General features: G+C 57.4%; 10 protein-coding genes across 10 annotated transcripts; 6 read left to right on the top strand and 4 right to left on the bottom strand.

The window, feature by feature from the left end:
* Positions 1 to 361: 361 nt before the first annotated feature.
* Positions 362 to 2,252, bottom strand: QBC33DRAFT_479868 (uncharacterized protein). Its single transcript, XM_060425319.1, has 2 exons — positions 1,955 to 2,252; positions 362 to 1,896 (listed from the first exon to the last, which is right to left on the bottom strand). Exons 1-2 carry the CDS (start codon positions 2,175 to 2,177, stop codon positions 377 to 379), a joined length of 1,743 nt encoding a protein of 580 aa, XP_060279569.1. The 5' UTR covers positions 2,178 to 2,252; the 3' UTR covers positions 362 to 376.
* A 785-nt stretch (positions 2,253 to 3,037) lies between these two features.
* On the top strand, positions 3,038 to 3,704 carry QBC33DRAFT_581123 (Scytalone dehydratase; the record flags this gene model as incomplete). Its single annotated transcript, XM_060431245.1, has 3 exons — positions 3,038 to 3,062; positions 3,145 to 3,233; positions 3,318 to 3,704. The coding sequence occupies 3 exons, from the start codon at positions 3,038 to 3,040 to the stop codon at positions 3,702 to 3,704; spliced, it is 501 nt and encodes a 166-aa protein (XP_060279568.1).
* A 908-nt stretch (positions 3,705 to 4,612) lies between these two features.
* QBC33DRAFT_499540 (uncharacterized protein) lies at positions 4,613 to 10,415 on the top strand (the record flags this gene model as incomplete). The annotated part of the gene is made up of 5 exons (XM_060425644.1): positions 4,613 to 4,965; positions 5,022 to 5,328; positions 5,393 to 6,493; positions 6,618 to 8,984; positions 9,050 to 10,415. The coding sequence occupies 5 exons, from the start codon at positions 4,613 to 4,615 to the stop codon at positions 10,280 to 10,282; spliced, it is 5,361 nt and encodes a 1,786-aa protein (XP_060279567.1). The 3' UTR covers positions 10,283 to 10,415.
* Positions 10,416 to 10,864: 449 nt separating this feature from the next.
* On the top strand, positions 10,865 to 12,656 carry QBC33DRAFT_613785 (uncharacterized protein; the record flags this gene model as incomplete). Its single annotated transcript, XM_060432560.1, has 3 exons — positions 10,865 to 11,300; positions 11,368 to 11,883; positions 12,000 to 12,656. Exons 1-3 carry the CDS (start codon positions 11,016 to 11,018, stop codon positions 12,654 to 12,656), a joined length of 1,458 nt encoding a protein of 485 aa, XP_060279566.1. The 5' UTR covers positions 10,865 to 11,015.
* A 1,289-nt stretch (positions 12,657 to 13,945) lies between these two features.
* On the top strand, positions 13,946 to 15,739 carry QBC33DRAFT_549974 (aflatoxin regulatory protein-domain-containing protein). Its single transcript, XM_060429029.1, has one exon. It carries the CDS (start codon positions 14,212 to 14,214, stop codon positions 15,727 to 15,729), a length of 1,518 nt encoding a protein of 505 aa, XP_060279565.1. The 5' UTR covers positions 13,946 to 14,211; the 3' UTR covers positions 15,730 to 15,739.
* An 862-nt stretch (positions 15,740 to 16,601) lies between these two features.
* On the top strand, positions 16,602 to 17,978 carry QBC33DRAFT_499535 (uncharacterized protein). The gene is made up of 3 exons (XM_060425643.1): positions 16,602 to 17,274; positions 17,380 to 17,706; positions 17,760 to 17,978. The coding sequence occupies exons 1-3, from the start codon at positions 16,942 to 16,944 to the stop codon at positions 17,892 to 17,894; spliced, it is 795 nt and encodes a 264-aa protein (XP_060279564.1). The 5' UTR covers positions 16,602 to 16,941; the 3' UTR covers positions 17,895 to 17,978.
* A 217-nt stretch (positions 17,979 to 18,195) lies between these two features.
* QBC33DRAFT_549972 (glutathione S-transferase) lies at positions 18,196 to 19,061 on the bottom strand. The gene is made up of 3 exons (XM_060429028.1): positions 18,981 to 19,061; positions 18,722 to 18,917; positions 18,196 to 18,668 (listed from the first exon to the last, which is right to left on the bottom strand). Exons 1-3 carry the CDS (start codon positions 19,008 to 19,010, stop codon positions 18,229 to 18,231), a joined length of 666 nt encoding a protein of 221 aa, XP_060279563.1. The 5' UTR covers positions 19,011 to 19,061; the 3' UTR covers positions 18,196 to 18,228.
* Positions 19,062 to 19,783: 722 nt separating this feature from the next.
* QBC33DRAFT_479851 (beta-lactamase-like protein) lies at positions 19,784 to 21,218 on the bottom strand. Its single transcript, XM_060425318.1, has 2 exons — positions 20,674 to 21,218; positions 19,784 to 20,594 (listed from the first exon to the last, which is right to left on the bottom strand). Exons 1-2 carry the CDS (start codon positions 20,839 to 20,841, stop codon positions 19,791 to 19,793), a joined length of 972 nt encoding a protein of 323 aa, XP_060279562.1. The 5' UTR covers positions 20,842 to 21,218; the 3' UTR covers positions 19,784 to 19,790.
* Positions 21,219 to 21,566: 348 nt separating this feature from the next.
* On the top strand, positions 21,567 to 22,718 carry QBC33DRAFT_549969 (putative NAD-dependent epimerase/dehydratase). Its single transcript, XM_060429027.1, has one exon. The coding sequence runs from the start codon at positions 21,843 to 21,845 to the stop codon at positions 22,647 to 22,649; it is 807 nt and encodes a 268-aa protein (XP_060279561.1). The 5' UTR covers positions 21,567 to 21,842; the 3' UTR covers positions 22,650 to 22,718.
* QBC33DRAFT_622963 (EthD domain-containing protein) lies at positions 22,669 to 23,273 on the bottom strand. The gene is made up of 2 exons (XM_060432865.1): positions 23,053 to 23,273; positions 22,669 to 22,983 (listed from the first exon to the last, which is right to left on the bottom strand). Exons 1-2 carry the CDS (start codon positions 23,239 to 23,241, stop codon positions 22,717 to 22,719), a joined length of 456 nt encoding a protein of 151 aa, XP_060279560.1. The 5' UTR covers positions 23,242 to 23,273; the 3' UTR covers positions 22,669 to 22,716.
* Between the last annotated feature and the right edge of the window lie 110 nt (positions 23,274 to 23,383).

Raw genomic sequence — 23,383 nt, 5'->3', positions numbered from 1 at the left:
CACATGGTCATCGATTATTAATTATTAACTCCCGCGGAACGCCAAACCTAGGGAGTTGGAAATCTTGTGACCACTGGCGAGGCCGTGAAACTACATAGATATAGCACATCCCCGGATCGTTATGGACCTCACGATACGTAGACACCGAGCACAGCATAAACATGGGACTTTGTTGTTGTATGCCCTTGGGCGTCTCGAAGGCAGATCTCTCTTCTCAGCACAACACAAAGGTGAATCTGTCGGGACCAGGCCCAGAAAATAAGTAATAGTACTGCTATATAGCAACAAGTCTATCGGAAAACAGCGCGCTCATCCAGTAGACACGACAGTTGAGCAAATCGCTGAAAAGTCAAGTCATTTTCCCACCTTACACCTCTTATTTCTTACAGACACGATCAGCAGCAGCGATATCCAGCGCAGCGCGATGACCAATGGCATACGCGGTAGCCTGGGTAGCACACGTGGTAATCTTCGGCACCGAACTCGTGCCTACAACACGCAGCCCCTTGAGTCCCTTGACCCTCCAGTTAGCATCCAGCACCTTGCCCAACGCCGTCGTGCCAACGGGATGATGCCAGCTGGACGAGCTCTGCTGGATGGCCTCCCAGATAGCCTCGTCACTGACGGCTTGGTCGCCGGGGAACAGCTCACGCACCGTGTAGCGGCCCAGCTCGGGCGACCGCATCAGGTCGCGCAGCTTCTTGTACCCGTGGATGATGGCCGCCTTGTCGGCCGCCGTGCCCCAGTAGTTGGAGTGGATGAGCGGCGCGTCGCGGTAGTCGGCCGACGCGAGCGTCAGGTACCCTTTGCTCTCGGGCTGCACCACGGCCGCGAATGCCGACAGGATGCTGACGTCGGGGCTGTTCTCGAGGAAGGGCCCGGCAAAGTACTCGTAGATCATGTGCGGCCGGTCCGCCGGCAGCTTCTTGTGGAAGTTGCCCTTGCCCGCGAAGACCGAGTCCGGTAGCCGGAACGCCCCGAACACGTCGCCGCAGATGTTGCCCAGCAGCCCGTCGCCGTTCTGGGCGTAGCGAGCCTGCTCGATGGCCGATCGCGTCGAGTTGGAGTACAGCTGCCAGAAGCTGTCGACTTCTTGCTTGGCTTCGTACTGCAGCACGGCGTAGTGGTGGTCAATCAGGTTCTGGCCGACCTCCGGGAAGTCCTTGACGACGGGGATGCCGAGCTGGCGGAGGCGAGCTGCCGGGCCCACGCCCGAAAGCATGAGCAGCTGCGGGCTGTTGATTGCGCCCGCCGTGACGACGATCTCACTGCCGCGGATGGTGTGCATCGTGCCGGTCAGGGTGTCGTTGTAGGTCACCCGGTCGGCTGTCTTGCCGGTGAAGCCGATCTTGGAGACCCAGGCATCGTGGTGGAGCTCGAAGTTGGGCCGGGTGTTGGCTAGATATCCAAAGGTGTTGTACGCATCGGATCGGGTGGCGTTGGAGGCACGGATTGATTCGATTCCTTGGGAGACGCCGATGCCGCCGCCGGAAGCGAAGTCGATCTGGGGAAGTTGGAATGTGTCTGCAAGCTTGTCTGCGAATGGCTTGTCGAAGGTGAGCAGCTCGCGCTGCCGGCTGATTTCCAAGGGACCGTTGCCGAATGAGCTGGTGTTGAGCGGCTGGTTGTACTGGATGTCGGGGTCGCCTTGCCAGTGGGTGGTTGCCTTGAAGGACTGCAGCATGGAGTTCCATTTCAGGCCCTTGTTTCCAGAGATCTCTGCCCATTCGTCAAAGACGGAAGCGGCGCCTCTGCAGTACAGCATGGCATTGACGGCAGTTCCGCCGCCCAGGGCTCGGCCTTGCACCAGGTTGGGGGTCAGGCCATTGAGGTTGGGGTCGGGCTGCGAGAAGTAGGGCCACATCCACTCCTGAGTAAAGAAGAACTGGCCGGGGGCTAATTGAGATAAAGTGAGTAATTAATCTACGCATGCATGCACTCTGGACGGACGTACTTGTGACTGCCGGGTTGGTGCTGGCATCAGCCCCGGCCTCGAGGAGAACCACCTTGACCTTGGGGTCCCGGGTCAGATACTCGGCGAGCACAAAGCCTGCAGGTCCTCCACCAACGAGGATGTAATCAGCCGGCTTGGCTTTGCTGCTGTCAGCTGCCGGCGCGGCTGCAGCGCCTGCCGCGAGGGCGAGCAGCGAAAGGAGTGCGGAACCAATAAGAGTCATGATGCAGCAAAGACAGTCGAAATGAGCTACTCCGTTCTGCTCTGCTGAGTCTGAGACTGACACTGAGACTGGGACTGTCGCGATCTGAGTATGGAATTGATCTACAGGCTAGAGGGTGACTGCTGCTTATAAGTCGCAAGCCATGGTCAGCGAAGGACACCAAGTTCGGCCGATTATTTCTCGACCTAAACCCCTTTCCCTCCTCTGCCTCGCCTCGATGCCACTCTCCTCAAGCCGGATCTGTGAGGATGACTCGAAATCGCTCCATTAGCGCTGCGCCACTTTCAGCCCCCGGGGTTGAACTCGTACGGGTCGCCTGTTGTTTTGCTTGCTTACATGTGCTAGCTAGCATAGTGGAAGCTATTGAGATCAGCTCAGGTGCGGGATGCCACGTGGTTGGCCGACTAGCCGCCTTGCACCCTGCATGAGTGCGATTCCCGGTGCTGCCGGGGGGTGTGGATGCTTATTTTCATCGGTTGCCGATGTTCGGAAATTGGGTCTCGGGTCTCCCTGGCCGCACCAAGTTCCGTAATTCTGTATTTCCGCCCTTCCAGCGCCACCATGCAAGTTGGCGGGGACCCTGTCAGCGCTGAATTCCAGGTCCCCGATCAGTCAGGATCTCAATTGGTCTCGAAAGTCGCATTATGGGTTGGCCGAGCTCAACACACCGGAAGCAAGGATTGGGCCGGGGAGAGCGCACACAAGACGGCACCAGTGGTCCGATTATGGCATATCTACGAGAGGGCACAAAGCTAGCAAGGAAGAGGTATTCAGAATACGTAGTAGGCGGTTCATCTCATTTTTTGAGGCGTTCATTCAGTTTACACACTCACGTCTCCAACGAAACTCCAATATCAAACATGGCCAACCAGCCCACCTTCGAAGGTCCGCCTTCCCCTTTCCCACACTGTGCCTGTTCCCCCGTCAGCTGGGGGGTAGCGACTAACACAGCAGAAAGATGTCCTAGGATGCCAAGCGGCCCTCTACGAATGGGCAGAAAGCTACGATACCAAGGACTGGGTCCGCCTTTCGAAATGCATCGCTCCGACCCTCCGCGTATGCCTCTCCTTCTTTTGTCTCCGCCCGCATAGTAGACAATCCGTGACATCGACATTGGATCTGACATGTATTATTCCACAGATTGACTACCGTGCCTTCCTCAACAAACTCTGGGAAGCGATGCCGGCGGACGCCTTCCTGGGCATGGCCTCTGACCCAAAGGTCCTCGGCAACCCGCGCCTCAAGACGCAGCATCTAGTTGGCGGAGCTTCGAAGTGGGAGAAGACGGGCGAGACAGAAATCACGGGATATCACCAGATGCGAGTAGCGCATCAGAAGTATGCAGACGACAACATGACCGAGGTCGCTGTCAAGGGACACGCCCACGGGATGGCGACTATATGGTATCGCAGTGTGGATGGCGTGTGGAAATTTGCCGGGATCGAGCCTGGCATCCGTTGGTCTGAGTACGACCACGACAAGATTTTTGAAGAGGGTGAGGATAAATTTGGTGACGAGGAGAAATGAGTTGTTACATGGCTGTGGACCTGTCCCTGTAGATGACTTGGCTCTGTAGACAAGAGGCCTGGGCTCTAGAGTAACTACTAGATCTTAAGAGATATCCAATCTAGTTATGATCTTCAGAGGCTCCGGATTACCGGACTTTACGATCATATGTCCGGGCTTCAAGCATTTTTAAATCGAGCGAGATTCCAAGCTCCATCAATAATTGCTCTAGCCACATTCCCATCAGGACCACTGTTGTTTTTACTAATTTGTACTCTCCTGCCTCTGCCTTCCCCATTCACTCCCAAACCTCATAGCCAGGTTGTAACGGGAACAATGGAAGACACTCATCAACCCTCTGATAATAACCACGCCTGGATATCTTGTCGTCAAGCACTTGGCCTAATCCACCCGTTCCCCACCGCCACAGTGCTGGCAATGACCAATCGCGTCCTACACAGGGGAGGTAGTCTTCGTGACCTGGGCACGACGTCAGCCTGTGTGGACACAGCCCGAGCAGATGGCAAAGTAGCCACAGCTCCTCCATGAGAACCCCAGTTCCTTCAGAGGCCAGAGAGCTCGGTTACTCGGTCACCAGTGTGGTACCTCAGCCATGCTGCATGTAGTGAGTGTGCATTCCCCGACTGTTGTTCTCGCTGTCCGATGCTTACAGTAATTAATGAGCAAATGGTTTTCCGCAGTAACTAAGCCGTTATCTCGGAGATCGGCCCGCCGCTGAGTTGGCCACACCCCCTGTTCCTCTGCACCAGCAAGCGGATGCCGAACGCACTCAAACTGTCCTCGTACTCAAATATAGTGGGCTATGGCTCTTCTATGCCGCATGTTTGTTATCACGACAGCTGGTACACCGCCCAGCTCCCAATTACAATATCTCCCTGCCTGCATTCAACACGGTCTTCAGGGGCACCATGGTGATCTACACGCCCAGTCGCTCAGACACCGCCAGTGACGACGACTCTATCAGAATGAAGTTCGTCTACTTCAGCAACGAGTTTCCCCACGACGACTTGCAACATGTATTCCGCAGGCTCCACCAGCACAGCAAAGACCGGCGACATCCCATCCTCGCCCGGTTTCTGGACGAGGCCACACTCGCCCTACGTGACGAAGTACGACAGCTGAACACGGTCTTAAAAGCATCGATCCCGCCCTTCGAGTCCATCTTGAACTTTGCCGACTTTGCCGAGCTTCGCAAGGGTCCCCTCTGCGGTTCCGTCGACGGCATCCTCCTCTGCGTTGTTGAGCTGGGAACGTTGATTGGGTATGTCGCCCTTTGATGGGATGGATAAGCAGGCAGAGACGTTCTAACTCTGTCAGCTACTATGAGAATTCTCCAGATGCCTTCGACTCTGCTACCGTCAGCACATCTCTGGCCGGCCTGGGGATCGGGCTTTTGGCCACTGCCGCAGTCTCCCTGGCTGCCACTGTTGCGGACCTCCCTCTCACCGGAGCCCAAGTGGTCCGGCAGGCCTTCCGACTCGGTGTTTTGGTGGACGAGGTATCACAGAATTTGCAACCTCGCGACCTCACAGACACGAGCACACCCGACTCGTGGGCCTACGTGCTGCCGGACATAAGCGCAGACCAAGTCCAGCAGGATCTTGACGCGATTCACGCAAAGGAGGTCAGTTTAATAATGCCACTCAGCGTCATCAATACTCTTCTTCCGGCCTAACTCGCAGACGCAGAAAACGCCGGAAGCTAGCAAGGTCTTCATCAGCGCGCTGAGCGCAACTTCGGTAACCATCAGCGGGCCGCCGGCAAGATTGAAGGCTATGTTCCGCACGGCCGATTTCTTCCGCCATCGCAAACACGTTGCTCTGCCCGTTTACTCGGGCCTGTGCCACGCAAAACACATTTACACCGAGCAAAACGTCGATCAAGTCGTCCGAACGCGCTCGATGCAGTCGCTGAACGCCTCCTTCTCGCCACGGATCCCCATCTACTCGACCGCCACTGGAAGCATCTTCACCGCCGCGACGGCGACTGAGCTGTTCCAGCAAATTATCGCGGAGATTCTCACGCAGCCGATCAGGTGGGATAGCGTGATCCAAGGCGTGATCCAACATGCCCGCGAGATCGGGGCGGCCCAATTCCAGGTGCTTGTCTTCCGAGTCTCTCTTGCCGTCCACGACCTCTCGGCGGCCCTGAGCAAAGTCCCAGGTCTGGAGAGCTCTACAGAGGAGCTCATCCCTTGGATCCACGACACGAATACCGAGAGCGCAGGCCCAAGAGGGCCGCTGCAGTCCAAAATCGCCATCGTAGGCATGTCATGCCGCATGCCCGGCGGGGCGACCAACACGGAGAAGTTCTGGGAGCTGCTGGAGAGCGGGCTGGACGTGCACCGGAAGATCCCAGCGGACAGGTTCGACGTCGACAGCCACTACGATCCGGCCGGGAAGCGAGTCAACGCGAGCCACACGCCGTACGGATGCTTCATCGACGAGCCGGGCCTGTTCGACGCGCCCTTCTTCAACATGTCGCCGCGCGAGGCACAGCAGACGGATCCCATGCAGCGGCTCGCCATCGTGACGGCGTACGAGGCGCTCGAGAGGGCGGGCTATGTGGCGAACCGGACTGCCTCGACCAACCTGCATCGGATCGGGACCTTCTACGGCCAGGCTAGCGATGATTATCGAGAGGTCAACACGGCACAGGAGATCAGCACCTACTTCATCCCCGGCGGGTGCCGTGCTTTTGGCCCCGGCCGCATCAACTATTTCTTCAAGTTCTCTGGGCCAAGCTACAGTATTGATACAGCATGTTCCTCGAGTCTGGCCACCATCCAAGTTTGTCTCCCCTTCTCCCCGTCCTCTTCCCCTTTCTTCAATTCTTCCCTTTTCCTCCCTTCTTCACCCACCCGATTCTACCACTCCAACGGACGAGAGAGTCAATGTTAACAGCTCCCCCCAGACCGCTTGCACCTCGCTCTGGAACGGAGATACAGACATGGCTGTGGCTGGTGGCATGAATGTCCTGACAAATTCGGACGCGTTCGCTGGCCTCAGCCACGGCCACTTCCTCTCCAAGACGCCGAACGCGTGCAAGACGTGGGACTGCGAGGCAGACGGCTACTGCCGTGCCGACGCCGTCGGATCCATTGTCATGAAGCGTCTCGAGGATGCCGAAGCCGACAACGACAACATCCTAGGCGTCATCGTCGCCGCAGCCACCAACCATTCGGCCGAGGCAGTGTCGATCACGCACCCTCACGCTGGCCACCAGGCGTACCTGGGCAGGCTGGCGATGAACCGAGCGGGCGTTGACCCGCTGGATGTGGGCTACGTCGAGATGCACGGCACCGGCACCCAGGCCGGCGATGCCGAGGAGATCCAGTCGGTGACAGACGTGTTCGCGCCTATCACAAAGCGCCGTACCGCCAAGAACCCGCTTTACATCGGCGCCGTAAAGGCAAATGTCGGTCACAGTGAAGCCGCCGCCGGCGTCACGGCCCTGCTCAAAGTGCTCCTCATGATGCAGAAAAATGCCATCCCGCCCCACGTCGGAATCAAGAACAGCCTCAACCCAAAGTTCCCCAAAGACATGGACAAGCGAAACATCCATATCCCCTACAACAAGATAGAGTGGCCACGTCTGCCGGGAAAGAAACGCCTTGCCGTCGTGAACAACTTCAGCGCTGCTGGCGGCAACACGACTGTTGCCATCGAAGACGCACCAGTGCGAGAGGTGACCGAGACGGATCCGCGCTCCACCCACGTCATTGCCGTGTCGGCCAAGAGCAAGATCTCTCTGAGAGGGAACTTGGAGAGGCTTCTCGGGTATCTGGACAATAATCCCCACGTCTCGCTGGCCGATCTTGGCTACTCCACCACGGCTCGCCGCTACCACCACAACCACCGCGTAGCCATTGCCGCATCGGACATTGCCCAGGTGAAGAAACAGCTCACGTCTGCTCTTGGATCCGTCGACTCCCACAAGCCCATCCCCGCGACAGGACCGCCCCCCGTAGCCTTTGCTTTCACCGGCCAGGGAGCATCCCACAAGTCCTTCAACCTGGACCTGTTCCACCACTCGCCGCACTTCCGGTCCCAGATCCTGCACCTAGATTCCCTCGCCCAGGGCCAGGGTTTCCCCTCCTTCGTTCCCGCTCTAGATGGAAGCCATCAGCAAGACCACCAACACCCGCCCGTCGTCACGCAGCTGGCCCTGGTGTGCACCGAGATTGCCGTCGCCAAGTACTGGGGCTCGCTGGGCGTGAAGCCCAACGTGGTGATCGGGCACAGCCTGGGCGAGTTCGCGGCGCTGCACGTCGCCGGCGTGCTCTCGGCCAGCGACACCATCTTCCTCGTCGGCCAGCGGGCGACGATGCTGGAGCAGAAGTGCAGGGTCGGCAGCCACAAGATGGTGGCTGTGCGCGCGTCCGTGGCCCAGATCGAAGAAGGCGCCGGAGGGAGGCCGTACGAGATTGCTTGTGTCAATGGCCCGAGGGATACCGTGCTCAGCGGGCCTGTCGCGGACATGGATGTTATTATCCCGGTCCTTGAAGCGGCGGGATTCAAATGTTTCAGCCTCGATGTTGCGTTCGCGTTCCACTCTGCTCAGACGGATCCGATCCTCGACGAATACGAGGCCATTGCCAACAGCGGCGTCGTCTTCCAGCAGCCGCACCTGCCCGTCGTGTCTCCCTTGCTGAACAAGGTCATCTTCGACGACAAGACCGTCAACGCCAACTACCTGCGTCGAGCCACCCGCGAGACAGTCAACTTCCTCTCTGCCCTCGAGACAGCCCACCGGATCGGCACCATTGACGATGAGACCGCGTGGATCGAGATCGGACCCCATCCCGTCTGCATGGGATTCGTCCGATCCACTTTGTCGCACGCCCACGTCGCCGTCCCATCGCTGCGCAGAGGTGAGGATAATTGGACGACCATAGCACAGAGCCTGGCGACTCTGCACTGCGCCGGCGTGCAGATCGGCTGGAACGGGCTGCACGAACCCTTCGAAAAGGCTCTCCGGCTGCTGGACCTGCCTACGTACGCATGGAACGACAAGACGTACTGGATCCAGTATAATGGCGACTGGGCTCTTACGAAGGGCAACACTTTCTACGACGCCGAGAAGGGACTTGATAAGGCTCGGATTGCGTCCGCTGCCGTGCCCAAGTCGAGTCTCAGCACGTCTACCGTTCAACAGATTATCGAGCAGAGTTTCAACGGGACGGCGGGGACTGTGGTCATGCAGTCGGATCTGATGCAGCCAGACTTCCGCGCTGCGGCTTGGGGACACAAGATGAATGGATGTGGTGTGGTAACATCGGTAAGTAATAACCAGGAACTCCTGGGTTGATATGTCTGCTAACCTAAACTCCTCCCGATGCTCAGTCCATCCATGCAGATATCGCATACACGCTCGGCGAGTATCTGTACAAAAAGCTCAAGCCCAGCAGCAAAGAAGTGCAGGTCAACATTGCAAACCTCGAGGTTCTCAAAGGCCTGGTTGCAAACAACAACACCGACAAGCCACAACTCATCCAAGTCTCGGCAACGACAGCCGATATAAACTCCAACACGGCCGAGCTGAAATGGTACAACGTCCACCCCGGCACCGGCACCGTAGACGAGCCCTTCGCCAGCGCGACGCTCGAGTACGGAAGCGCCTCCTCCTGGCTCGACACCTGGGTGCCGACCACGCACCTCGTGCAAGCCCGCATATCCGACCTGGAGCATCTCGCCGAGCGCGGCGTGGCCAACCGCTTCACGCACAACATGGCGTACCAGCTCTTCGCCGCCAACCTCGTCGACTACGCCGCCAAGTACCGCGGCATGCGCTCGGTCGTGCTGCACGGCCTGGAAGCCTTCGCCGACGTGGTCCTCTCGACCGAGCAGGGCGGCGCGTGGACGGTTCCGCCTTACTTCATCGACAGCGTCGCCCACTTGGCTGGCTTCGTCATGAACGTGTCGGACGCGGTCGACACCAGAAATAACTTCTGCGTCACGCCTGGTTGGCACTCCATGCGGTTCGCCAGGCCGCTGGTCGCGGGGGAGAAGTACCGCTCCTACGTCAAGATGATCCCCACCGCCGACGATCCGTCCGTGTTCCTGGGCGACGTGTACATCCTGCAGGACGGTGTCATCGTGGGCATGGTTGGCGGCATCCGGTTCCGCCGGTACCCGCGCATCTTGCTCAGTCGCTTCTTCTCTGCACCGGACGACGCCAAGGCGGGGCCTGTTGCTCCGGCGGCCGCGGCGGTGGTGCATGCCCCCCCGAAGAAGACTGCGCCGGTTGTTGCGCCGCCTGCTCCTGCTGCTGTTGCTCCTACCCCGACTCCTACCACTTCCGCTGTTGCTGCACCCCCGGCACCCACGGAGACCTCGGCACCCGACGACTCCACGACCAGCAAGGCGATCCAGATCATCGCGTCCGAGGCGGGTCTGGACCTGGCCGATCTGGCCGACGACGCCAGCTTCGCGGCGCTGGGCATCGACTCGCTGATGAGCCTGGTCATCGCCGAGAAGTTCCGCGAGGAGCTCGGCGTGGTTGTCTCGGGCAGTTTGTTCCTGGAGTATCCGGCTATCGGGGATCTGCGGAGCTGGCTGGAGGAGTATTATAACTAGGCTGGGGGGGTTGAGTCTGTGGGGGAAGCCTGCACTGTTTTGGATTCGATCTTGTGTAGTTAGGGACATAGGTGTTTTTGAAGCAGTTTGTTCTGCTATTCTGCTAGATTGCTACTTGCTAGAGATGAAGGAATATTATAGTCCATTTTGACAATTAGCTCCTTTTCGATGCTTTGATAATTACCGGGCATGGAATTAATCATTTGATGCTTGGAAACGGAAACAAACAGCCAATTAATTACTTGTAAATAATCGCCGGTTCAATTTACACATGAAAATAATGCCCCATGGGTTTTAATCGGTAAGCAATTGCGTTTTGAACTTGAAAGGGCTGTTCGACGTCGTATTTCTCGCTGTTTGGTGGGCGGCTCACATGGCCAGTTCCGTTCGTATCTCGGGTTTCACAGCACATGGTGGGGTGTCATCTATCATCGCCCAGCACCTTGTCAGATCGAACAATGCGACCAAGACGGAGAGGCATGTAACCCTAAGCCACCACCCCGAACCACTGTAGATCTACCGATGCGTAATCTGCCAAGGTTAAACCCACCTTGCGGCCCCCGATGAGTCCGTAAAGGGGACCTCGGACTGGCTGCTGACCTGACATCGTGTCGGATTGGTCGCCTTGCCGTTTTAGCTATTATTAAGGTTTCCAAGAGTCGCATGACCACATTGGCTTCCACCCTTGGCTACTTGGATTCAAACGTAATCAATACTCCTCTACCTTGCCGCCATGAACAACAACGCCAACAGCGACGACAAAAACGACACCCTGGGCCGACTCAAAACATACGCCAATGACATCGCCACCGCCGCAAAAATCCTCGCCGACCATTTGCAGGACTGCGGCGTTGGCTCGTCCAGCTCGTCCTCTGTCTTCTCAACTCCCCAGCTGGCAGTCCCGCGAGATGCGCCCTACGAAGTCCATCGTGCGAGGTGCAACCTGCTCAACACCATAAACCGGCTGCAGACGTTGCTGGCCGAGCCAGCTGACTTTATCCAGCAACTTGCCAGCCAGGTGTGCTTCATCTCCCGAGTTCTCATACTCGATGAAATTATGAACCAGACTTCTGACCTTGTCGCAGACTCAACTCCTCGCCTGTCTACGATGGCTGGGGGAGTTCCAGGTTCTCGCATGCGTCCCTCTCAACGACAGCGTCCCAGCCAAGGACGTAGCCGACCTGACCGGCGTTCCCGAGACTCAGCTGCGCCGCATCGTGCGCATGACCGCGACGGCGGGGTTCCTGCACGAGCCCGAGCCGGGCTACATCGCGCACACGGCGCTGTCGGCCCCCTTCGTCACCCAGCTCTGCTACCTGGACGCCGCCATGTTCCTCGCCGAGACGGCCGCCCCCGCGGCGCTGCAGATGGCCGCCGCCACCAAGCTCCTCCATAACGAACAGGCCGCCGGCGGCGACACGACCGCGTACTCGCTCGCCTTCAACACATCGCAGACCTTCCAGGCCGCGTGCGAGCAGCGGCCGAAGCTCCAGCGCCAGTGGCCGGCGTTCCTCCGGTGCGCAGGTGACGTGGACGACAGCGTCCCGGAGCTGCTTGGGCGCCTGGATTGGCTCAGCCTGGGGAGCGCCTGCATCGTCGATGTGAGTTTCAAATTATTCCTGCTTTTGTTTTATCCAAAGACGCGCATCCCGAAAGTGGCCACTAAGCCAAGAACATACTAACATGGGTCGATCAACCCCTTTTCCGGAGAATTCAGGTCTGCGCCGACTCCACCTCAGCGGCTACGGCTCTTGCAGAGCTCTTCCCGGCACTCCACTTTGTGGTTCAGCTGGGGGCGCCAGTGGTGCACGGATCGGCAAACGGTGGTGCAGCAGGAGGAGGAGGAGGGGGAGGGACGGGAGTGGGGATGACGCCGCCAAGCCTCTCGGAGGCGGGCAGGCCGAACTCGCTGAGCAGGGCGCGCATAACCGTGCAGAAGCGAGCGGCGGGTTCGCCCCAGACGGTCAGGGACGCCGCGGTGTACATGGTCCGGGTGGCGGCGCCCTCGTGCTCGCCCCCCTTGCTGCTGGCCTACGTGGCGGCCGAGCTGCGCGCCCACCTCGCGGTGCTGCGCGCCAACCCCGCCGCCACGCTCGTCTTGGCGCCGCGCCCGCTTCCGGATCCAGGATCCGTCGACCCTAGCGTCGAGGCCGCCGCCTGCCTGCGCGACCTCGCCAAGATGCAGCTGCTGGCTGGCGGGCGCGACGTCGACGTCGCTGAGCTGGTCGACCTGGTCGGTGGCGTTCGCGACGGCGGGGGCGGACTCGTTGTCGTAAACCGCTTGCACGCGCGCAACAGCGCCACCGTCGCCCTTGGGGTCAAGTACCGGGCCGGCGGGGATGGTCAGGCCGGATTGAAGCCTGCGGTCCTGTGAGAACCACTGTCAGATAGGTAATTGGATCGAGCTAGCCGTGATTAGCTCCGTAATCCGTATTTTTTGTCTCAAATGTATTCTCGTACTCGTACCCTCAGCCAGTCAGTTGGAATCTGACATGCATCCACCGCCTGTAACAATAATAACAATGCAGCTTACATGCACAAGCAAAGCTTATGCAAAGCTTATTCCCTCACAACATATCGATTGAGGCTGGACATTACCTGCTTGCGGTAGATGAATCGTTCGGGAGGGCGTGGAGTAATCCCACATCCAAGATTGGTTGGGTACAGTAGCATGTGGTAACGAGAGGTGGGCGAGGGCGTGGAGTAATGGCACATGCTTGACCGGGGTCAGATGGAGGGGTTGTGAAATGAGGCCATCGCTCATACAGTACGGAATACAGGAGGTAATTACGTTGCAATAATCTTTCCCTCATGCCCGACGTAGTATTTTGGAGTGCTGGACATGTAATTACACGTGTTGGTGCACCTACTGGGTAGGTCGAGACCCCGGCCCCACCGCTTCGGACTCGCCTCGCTCGCCTTCGATTCACCCACGAAGTGTGGCTTTATCGAGACCCTGCGTTACACCCACCCACTAATGCAAAGTCCCTGCAAAGTCCCTGCAAAGTCTATCTAGATAGATTGTCGACTCCCGCTTATTGGATCGCACTGCTAGTGCACAGTCTGTTCGGCAGAGATTTGCTTACTAGTGCAAGTGCAGGTGAAAGACCGGGCCGTCCCTTCGGTCTCCCTTTGGTCAGGTTTGGGGTGTCGACCAATCAATAGTTTACTTTACGTGTTATCAGCAGATATCGTAGAGTATGCAAGTAGTCGGGATTATGCAGTACGAGAAGTCCTGCAGATAAGATTAACGGTCCCACTTATCCCTGCATACTTAATACAGCGTAGCACAGCAGCGTAGCACAACGGCGGAGACAGTCAGCTCAGCTCCGGTAGCTTATTATTCCCCACTGCTGTGGCGTAAGCCTGGACAAACTTCCATGATGGAGAGAGAGCAGGTTTCAGTCACAAGTGGTTAGTTAGCAGACAGACACCAAGCTTGCCAAGTGTTAGTTAGCAGAAAATAGGAAACTCCCCGCAATGTTAACCAAATGCGGTGATGGGTGGTGGCTGTGTTGCAAAAGCCGTGCAGTAATCCGTAATTCGTACAGGAAGCGAAATAATTGCATGTCAGCTGTCAGCTGCAGGTGCCAGATTGCGATTCAGCTCTCCTGTTCAAATCTGGACATTATTTGCATTCGGGACGCCTGCGGAGCAACTCTCCTATCTAGCCCTCGCTTCAGCTTACCCATTTGACTGACATGCAGGGGAGGAGGGCGACCTCCGTACTTTCAACATTCCTGGATCTGGGGTGAACCTACGTACGTACTTGTAGACTCGGTAATCTGGCTCCAATATGCGCATAGAGTATCTTCTCCCGTCCGCCCTGGTGCTTGTCACTTGACGCTGTCGCTCCTCCCCAAAGGTACTCCTACTCCTCCTCCACCCGCCCCCCCTCCCAACGCCGCCGCGGGACGACATCGACCACAATGGCCGCGTCACATTCTCCAGGCTCTGGGATACCCACGCCTTCACCTTCCACCTCTCGCCGGTCCGCCGCTCCTGCTGGGCCCAAGCTGCGCGACAGCTGCTATGCCTGCGCATCGTCCAAGGTGAAGTGCCACAAGGAGAAACCAACGTGCTCCCGGTGCGCAAAACGCGGTCTCGTCTGCGAATATGTTGCTACCAGACGCGGAGGTCGCACGAATCATGAACGTCGTTCAACCGTGAGCGAGGGTAGCAGTTGCACTACCACGGCCAGCAGCAGCAGTACCATCAACGTAAAGCATAGCATGCACCCCCCTGGCAACTGGTTCGCCACCAACTCCATGGTCTCGGCCGACTACCTACCCTCACCAGCCCTCGTCGACCCTTCGCCGAGACCGACAGCGCCCGGGACCTCCTCTTCCAGCCTCTTCCCAAATGTCGGTCCCGTGAATCCGGATCCGGCACTATCCTCCTCGGGCATGCCGGAATACTCCACCGCGGACCTTGACGACTTTTTCGCGTCACCCATGTCTTTCTCCATGCCTGGCACGGTCGACCCGGACCCCGACCCCGCAGACCAGGCGCACTTCTTCTCCACGGGTATCGACAGCAGCAGCAGCAGCCACGGGGGCGGCAGCGCAAGCGGACCGGGCAGCAACGGCACCAGCGCCACGACCCTCCTCGACACCTTCGCCTTCCTCGAGGACACCCTCTTCGAGATGCATCCGCTCTCCCACCCACGCTCCACCCCAAATAGCGGCGCCTCCCCAGCCAACTACGAACAACCGCCCTACCAAGCCTCTTCCACCTCAGCAGCAGCAGCAGCCGACTCCGCGCCCTGCTGCTGCCTCGTCCAGGCGCTAGGCTTCATGAAGCAGCTCTTCCCCAACACGTCGACGGCCTGTGCCGCCTGGGCCAAGCAGGACGGCGGGGGGCACCACGAGGGAACTGCCACGCCGCCGACGATCCAGACGGTGATCGCCAAGAACCGCGGCACCATCGAGGCCATCGGGTCGATGCTGCAGTGCTCGTGCTCGCACGACGGCTTCCTCCTCTCGCTCATGGCGCTCATCGTCTTCAAGGTGCTCAGGTGGTACGCCGCTGCGGCAGGCAAGGGCAGAGGGGCCGGTCTGACCAACAGCAGTAGCAGCAGCAGTAGCAGCAGCAGCAGCGTCGTCGATGGTGGTAGCGGACGACACCTGTGCCACCTGGAGCAGGTGCTGCACGCGCCCGCCGTGGTGGGCAGCTACTGCCTCGAGGGCGAGGACTCGGCGCACATGGCGGCGCAGCTGGTGCTGAGCGAGTTGCACCGCGTGCAGAGGCTTGTCAACCAGCTGTCGGCGAGGCTCAAGGAGTGCATGGACGGCGAGGCGGCGGGCGGGGCAGACGAGGAGGGGGGACGCGGGGGGGAACCCGGGTCGGCGTTTTCGGCTGTGATTCTTGATCACTTTGGGATGGACTTGAGGAAGCAGCTTAGGGCGCTGTCGTTGGAGATTGTGGATGGGCTGAGGAAGGAGTGAAGGGAGGGGGGTTGGAGGATGGGGGGGGCGTCTTTTATTTTCGCTGTAGACCCCATTTCGAGAGGGTCTGTGTTGGGTTAGATGGCGTTCGCTATGGAGATTGGGTGCCTTTTTTACTTGACTGGAGAGTCGGGAGCGGGCGATTCAGCCAGCCAACAAACAATGGAACCTTCCTACCTTGGACGACTTTCCTTTATTCCCGCTTAGACGATACAGCCGAGCAGATACACGAATAAATAAATGCATAGATTAAACGATGGCTGCCAACAAATCAATATCACGGCCCAACTGCATCCCAGCTTGGCCACAACTGCATCCCAACTGCATATCACTAGTGGAACCTGCTAGAAGACGACTTCGCTCGGGAGGATCGGACTGAGTTGCTCTTTACCAAGTTCTACATAGACAGCCAGTCCAGGGCATGTTCCGTCCCGCTTGATTGCATTCCTTGTTATACGACATAGCTGAAACCTCAAGGGAGACACGGACACCACCCCTGCTACGGCTGATGGGAGGGATAACTTGAATGACCACCCAAAGACGGAAAAGCCAGCGGGCACTCTTGATCCGAAGTCACCAGTCCAGCATTTGCGAGACAGGCTGGGTGTGGTGAGCACGCGGCCCCAGCGAGGGTCATGATTCGATAAAGAGGTGACAACAACGTGAGTACAGTAGTATTAATCCTCGTCCTGAATTCCTTAGTCTTGTGCTAGGGAGTCCTTGGCTTGCAATTCCATACCAAAACTACGATACTGGAGCAAAAATAAAAGTAAAACATAACTAATGGAAAAAAGGGGAGAAAGAGCCCCGCGAAGCGTTGCACAACCATAAAAGAAGGCTGGGCTCCAGTTTGCCATAGTCATATGGGTTGAGTTGGGCTAGCGGAGAGTCAGATGCGTAAACCGTCCCCTATCACCCTCTTCGTGCGACTCGGATATTTGGCTGGCCTATCTCCGATACCTTCGAACCCGGTTGCCGACCACCGCCCACCGACACCGGAGTCCGGGAAAGGGGCTTGGCACGGACCTTGCAATCCAGGGTACAGCCATAAGCGCGACTGTCCGACCGAAGCATACGGATGCCGGTACAATGTGTAATGTACCGAAAACATGATTATATTCTCGATGGCGCACCCGACAAGTCTCAGTGTACGCATCGCCTCTACCATTTGCATTCTTGAAACCAAGCCTCCTCACCCAATAGACGCCCAGCATGTCAGCCCCATACATCCCCTACCGCCTCGACGGCAAAGTCGCCCTCGTCACCGGATCTGGCCGCGGCATCGGAGCAGCCATAGCCGTAGAGCTGGGCCGCTGCGGCGCAAAAGTGGTCGTCAACTACGCCAACTCGCGAGAGTCGGCCGAGAAGGTCGTGGCCGAGATCAAGAGCCTGGGCTCAGACGCCGTCGCCTTCCAGGCAGATGTCAGGCAGGTCTCCCAGACGACCAAGCTCATGGACGATGCCATCGCCCACTTTGGAGCCCTCGATATCGTGTGCAGCAACTCGGGCGTCGTGAGTTTCGGCCATCTGGGTGATGTGACCGAGGTATGTTCCCTTTCTTCCTCTCTCTCTCCCATCCCGAGACAGCGTACTGGAAGGTAGGAGCGACAGCAGCCCAGATATATCTGACGTAAAACCACCCCCCAACAGGAAGAATTTGACCGTGTCTTCAGCCTCAACACGCGCGGGCAATTCTTCGTCGCGCGCGAGGCGTACCGGCACCTCTCCCCGGGTGGGCGCATCATCCTGACGTCGTCCAACACGGCCAAGGACTTCAGCGTGCCCAACCACTCGGTGTACTCGGGGTCCAAGGGCGCCATCGACTCGTTTGTGCGCGTCTTGTCCAAGGACTGCGGTGACAAGAAGATCACCGTCAATGCCGTCGCACCGGGCGGTACCGTTACGGATATGTTCCACGATGTCTCGCACCATTACATCCCGGGCGGGGAGAAGTATACTGCTGAGGAGCGGCAGCAGGTTAGTTTATACCCGTGCTGGTGGTGGCCAGTGGCATTACTGACGTTGGATAGATGGCCGCTCATGCGTCGCCCTTGACTCGGAACGGGTTCCCGGTCGATATTGCTCGGGTTGTTTGCTTCCTGGCTAGTAAGGAAGGTGAATGGATCAACGGAAAGAGTATCACGCTGGATGGTGGCGCAGCATAAACCCACCTTGCATTGTGCGATAGAATGGAGGGGGAAGAACGGGAGACTTTGGATGAGCATGGTGGCGATGAATTACAATACACCAAAAGTCTTTCTCATAACACGGAACGTGAAAATACCTTGTAATCGCTCTATGATTACGCCGTGTTAGATTCTGAAAGTAGGTATCAGAACTAGCAATGTGCATGATGCTTATGCAATGCTGCTGCTGTCATCGTGATGTTGTGTGGCTCATTCTGTCTCAAATACATCAAGAGAAGAAGTACAACGTGGGCCAGAAGGTATTGATGAGGAAATGTGTGTCAAAGGTTTGAGAGGCTACATTCATGCTACTTTAATTATCCTCTTGCAGTGCCGGAAAAGGCACGTCCAACAAGTGCAAATCCCCCGCAACATCCTTAAACATGGGCATCTCATACACCTCGTTGAACCACTCCGTCAGCCTCGGATACTCGACATGCAACACCTTGTGGAACACCATGAAGGCAAAGACCAGCATGCCCACGGTAAACAGGTCCGCCAACGTCAACTGGTCCCCAACCAGATACCTGCTCTTCTGCAGGTGGTTCTCCATCAGCCGGCAGTCCTTGTAGAAGGCACGCAGACAATCCTGCGTGTCCTTGCGCACGTCCAACGGTCGGCCGATGAGCGGGAGGATGACGCCCCCGATGGCCGGCAGCAGGTCCGAGTTGGCCAGGGACATCCACTTGATGATGTTGTAGTAGTCGCGTCTGTTGGCGCCGAGGAGGGTCGTGGTGTCGCTCTGTGATGTGACTGTTCTTCTTCAGTGGGTGCGTGACATTTCAGGGGAGGAAGAAGGCACATACTGTAGAGTGCGATGGCAATGCACTCGGTTAGCACGGAGCCATCTGCGCCTACGAAGACAGGCACTTGGCCGAGTGGGTTGATCTGGAGAAGCTTCTCATAGTTCTCCGGGTTACTCTTTTTGTCTGCGTAGACAATGTCCAACTTGAGGCCTTGGGCTTTCGCCACGGCCAAAATGGCGAATGTTCGGGGGTTGGGCTGAACAGAGGCATGGGTGTCAGTTGGGAGCGGTGATTATACGGCGAGTCATCCATCGCTTACATTGTGGGTGTAGATGGTTCCAAACGACATGCTGGGCTGCTATTGCTGTCTCGTTAACGCAGCATGTGCAGCAAGCATGTGTGGACTTGGACCGGCCTGGAGGTGTTATGTCTAGCTCATCCGACCTAGCGATGAACCTGGACGGGTCTCGGGCTTGGACTCCCGATCCCGTCATCGCCGTGATCCCGATGTGAGATTCCCGACGGCAATTCTCCGAGTGCCAAGCCCTGCAGGATTCAGCCCAGGTCAAGCTCAAATTCCAGTTCAGATGCATAAAGTCGAATCAATTGAGGGCAATAATCACGGAGAGCTCCGTAGAGAGAGCCATTTTCGCTGCGCTTCGGTGTAAGAGGAAGAGCATTGAGCTCGACCAACGCACCGCGAGATAGAATACCGGAATGCGTCATTCCACCAAACTGGAAAAAAAAATCGGTGTAAAGACTGAGTCTGATATATTCCGTCGAGAAACGCGAGCCCGGACGGTGGAAAAAAGGGCAAAAAGGATTAAAAAAAAACGTACAACACCGGGGATTCGCTGGTCGTCACCGACCCAACTACTGATCCGGCCCTCAGTGGCTTATCTATGGGAGAGCGGACGGGATCCCGAGTTCTCCACTGGGTATGGTCGTACGTGCTATTCTCTGGCCAAATCGCACCTTATATTGCAGGGCTGCAATCCATGCCAAGTGCCCAACTAATGCCTGGATAATTAGATGCAAGCCTGCACAAGGACATCTCGACTTGGAAGAAATCATAGAAGGGGGATTTTGCAAAACAATTCAACAGTGTCTATCTTGATACTGTATCTAGCTAGTTCACTTGCACAATCTGAATCCCATACCACTTCTTCTCCCCATCCCGAACCTCAAACGCCACCTTCCCATCCTCAGCCAGCTTCCTCAACACCTCCTCCATAAACGGCTCAACCGCCAACGCCCTAACCTGATCATCCAGCCCATCCCCATGCATCGCACTAACCAGTTCCTTGACCGTGACACTACCCTTCCCCCTTCCACCCCCCACCCCGCTCCTCTTGACCCTACTCAGCGCCTGCATAACCTGCATCTCGCGCCTCGTCTTCGACGCCAGCTCCCCATCAATCTTACCAGGCAAGTCCGCAACCACCACCCCGTGCGCCGGATACCCGACGGCGCACCCGTGCGCCCGCATCACCCGCAATGACGCCATCCACGTGCTGAGCTGCTCGACGGCGGCTGTCCCGTGGCCCAGGACGTTGTCGCCCGTGAACATTGCGTTCTCCTCCTCGAGCACGAAGCACATGTGGTCGTGCGAGTGGCCCGGCGCGTGCACCGCCCGCACCGTGGCGCCCTCGACGGCGAACACCTGTCCGTCGGCGATGGGCTGCTGCGTCTGGCCCGGCGTGTGCTTGTGGACCGAGTCGGAGAGGTGCGGGTACAGGCGCAGGAGGTCGGGGACGCCGCCTGTGTGGTCGCCGTGCCAGTGCGTGAGAAGCACGTGCGAGAGGCTGGTGTTGGAGGCGGAGAGGGTCGAGGAGATTAGGTCGGCCCAGGCTGGAATGCCTTGGGCTGTGTCGATGATGAGTCTCTTGGCGCCGGTTCCTACGATGTATGTGTTGGTGCCTTGCAGCGTGAACTAGGAATGAAATACGGTTAGCTACGACACCCTGGGCGTAGTATCCTATGTATGCAGGAGGAGAGGAATTTGAACTCACTTTGCCAGCATTTTGGCCCAGCACGCGAATCACCCGGGGGCTTATTTGCTCTACGTCGGCGATCTTTGGTAGACGCGACTGTTGGGCCTCGAGATAGTCCTCGAAAGCGCAGATGTTGAGCGCCTTGTTGATCTGGCGGTAGCCGCCTCGGTTCTTGTTACCCTCCATCTCCAAGCCCGGTCGTGACAGGAAGAAACATGTTTGACTGCTCCAGGGCGCGCGGTGGATCAATGTGTGCCAGCGTCTTATCAAGTCTCACATTGGGCGTGTCGGCTTATCTCTTTGCCACTACAAGGTAATGCCCGATGCAGGCTGTGCACTAGCCCTCGGACCGAAGGGCAGCTTCTCAGCTGGTCTTATCTAATACCTTACCCTAGCTGCGTAATGCCTTGCCACAGCGGTTTCAACATCAAGGGCTAGACCTGTATGACATTCCAGCGGTGGGTAGTAGAACAAGGTGGAGAGGGGTGTAGCTGTTTGACAAGGTAGCTGCAGAGAAAGGCTATGTTATGTGCGTGTCTACGGGTGTCTAGGTGAGCACGAATGTTAATGTAAAGTCGGTGTAGGGGGATAGTCAGCAGCAAACGAGATGTGGAGGAGGTGCCTTTGTGAAGCTGCCATTGCCGGAGTTAACGGTGGTAATGCCAAATTCCGCGTATCGCAGGAAAGAACGAGTAACGTAGTACAAGCTTTGGATGTAGTGCAACAGATGCAATGACGATATGCATATGCACAATATTGATGTGGTAGACAGCATTGCCGACACCATGTGGGCAGCCAAGATCCGTGGGGGGCGACCCACATGCTTCGGACTCCGAGACTGTTATGAGCATGCATATTCGCGGGATTTATAGCGATTGGTTGGAACATCATCTGGTAAATGCAATATTAGGGTTACACTCTCTTAAAACATCGGGGTACTCTATTAAACAGGGAGGCACTTTTGGCGCATTCCCCGATCCGGCTCTACGATCGGGGTGCCCGGCCCAGCATATCGGTCGTGGGGCAAGGAGAGAGACAGAGGGATCGCGGGGGTTGGAGGGCAGAAAAGCACCCTGCTTAAAAATGGAGAGCAGGGCCAGTTCGTCCAATATTCCCGTGGCGATAGCAGCTGGCATCCCTTTTGTGAAGCGTCTTCTGAACCGCAAATCTCCACCAGCATTCCTATCATGGCTACCGCCACAACTACCTACGCCGTCCTCGGCAGCACAGGCAACTGTGGCTCAGCTCTCATCCAGAACCTCCTCCAGTCACCCCGCAACCGAATCCATGCCTACTGCCGCAACACGGCCAAGCTGCACCGTCTTCTCCCCGAAGTCATCGACAACAAGCAAGTCCATGTCTTCGAGGGCAGCATCCTCGACGTCGACCTCATGGTCGACTGCGTGCGCAACACCAGCGCCGTCTTCCTGGTCGTGACGAGCAACGACAACATCCCCGGCTGCACGCTCAGCCAGGACCTGTCCTCTACCGTGATCCAGGCGCTGCAGAAGATCAGGACGGAGTCGGGTCCGCAGACCAAGATGCCCAAGCTGGTCCTGCTCAGCTCCTCCACCATCGACGACTATCTCGCCCGCAACATGCCGGGTTGGTTCCGCCCCGTCATGCTGCGCGCCGCCTCGCACATCTACGACGACCTGCGCGTCGCGGAAAAGTTCCTGCGCTCCCACTCGGACTGGGTCTCCACCATCTTCATCAAGCCGGGCGGCCTGTCGGTGGACGTCGCGCGCGGGCACCAGTTGACGCTCGACGAAGAGGAGAGCTTCATCAGTTACCTGGATCTGTCGGCCGGTATGATTGAGGCGGCGGATGACCAGGAGGGAGCCTATGATGGGAAGAACGTCGGCGTGGTCAACGGAAAGAGGGGGGTGGGAGCTAGGTTTCCTCGGGGGACGCCGCTTTGCATTTCGATGGGGTTGCTGAGACATTTCTTCCCATGGCTACATCCTTATCTACCGTGGACAGGGCCATCTTAAGGATTAGTAGTCTAATTTTCTGTCACGATGTTTAAAGCGGCCTGAAATCATGATCAGTTTTAGTTCCTCAACAGTCTTTCATCCCATCCACTACCTCCCCGTCCCTGATAAACTCGGTGATCCAGCCAATAGTCATCATGCTTCTCTTTGTGTCTGCAAACTTCTCATGATCGCCCACCAGGTGTTGCTTATACCAAGGATCCTCCTTCATCCTCTTGTAATCGTCGACACTCTTGAACACAACTTGGCTGAAGCAGTCAAAGTCGGCTAAGTTGGCCATCTGGTGGTCGAATAGCCTGCTCATGAGGGCGCGAGTCTCTGTTGTGTTGTGAATCTTTAAAGGTCAGCTTTAGCTGATGTAGGGGAGAAGAGCCAGAAGGCCGCTGCATTAGAGAAGCCTCACCATAGTCCATCGCTTGACGCCGTACTTCACCATTAGATCTTTGGTCATTGGTGCAGAGACTTTGGTCATATGGTGTCTGTAGTCTTCTTCGCTCATGCCATGTCGACGATACCCACAGATGGTCAGGCAAAGGAACTGGCTCTCTGCAGCACCAGGAGGGGGAGGTGGGATTTCGAGGGCAGTAGCCATGTTGTTCGTAAGTTGGAGCAATGGCAAACCGTAATCGGGCGGTTTGAGGGGCCGATCCAAGTCAGAATTGGGGTTATAATGAGTGCTGAGCGGTCTGATGAGAGCATGTGGTGTGTTTCGGACGCTAGGGGCGGCGTCGTCC

This window comes from Phialemonium atrogriseum (assembly GCF_030411735.1).
Source record: "Phialemonium atrogriseum strain 8032-3 unplaced genomic scaffold QBC33scaffold_32, whole genome shotgun sequence".
Lineage (NCBI taxonomy): Eukaryota > Fungi > Ascomycota > Sordariomycetes > Cephalothecales > Cephalothecaceae > Phialemonium > Phialemonium atrogriseum.
Note: the sequence above shows the minus strand (reverse complement) of the source record. Positions and strands in the feature narration are given on the sequence as shown.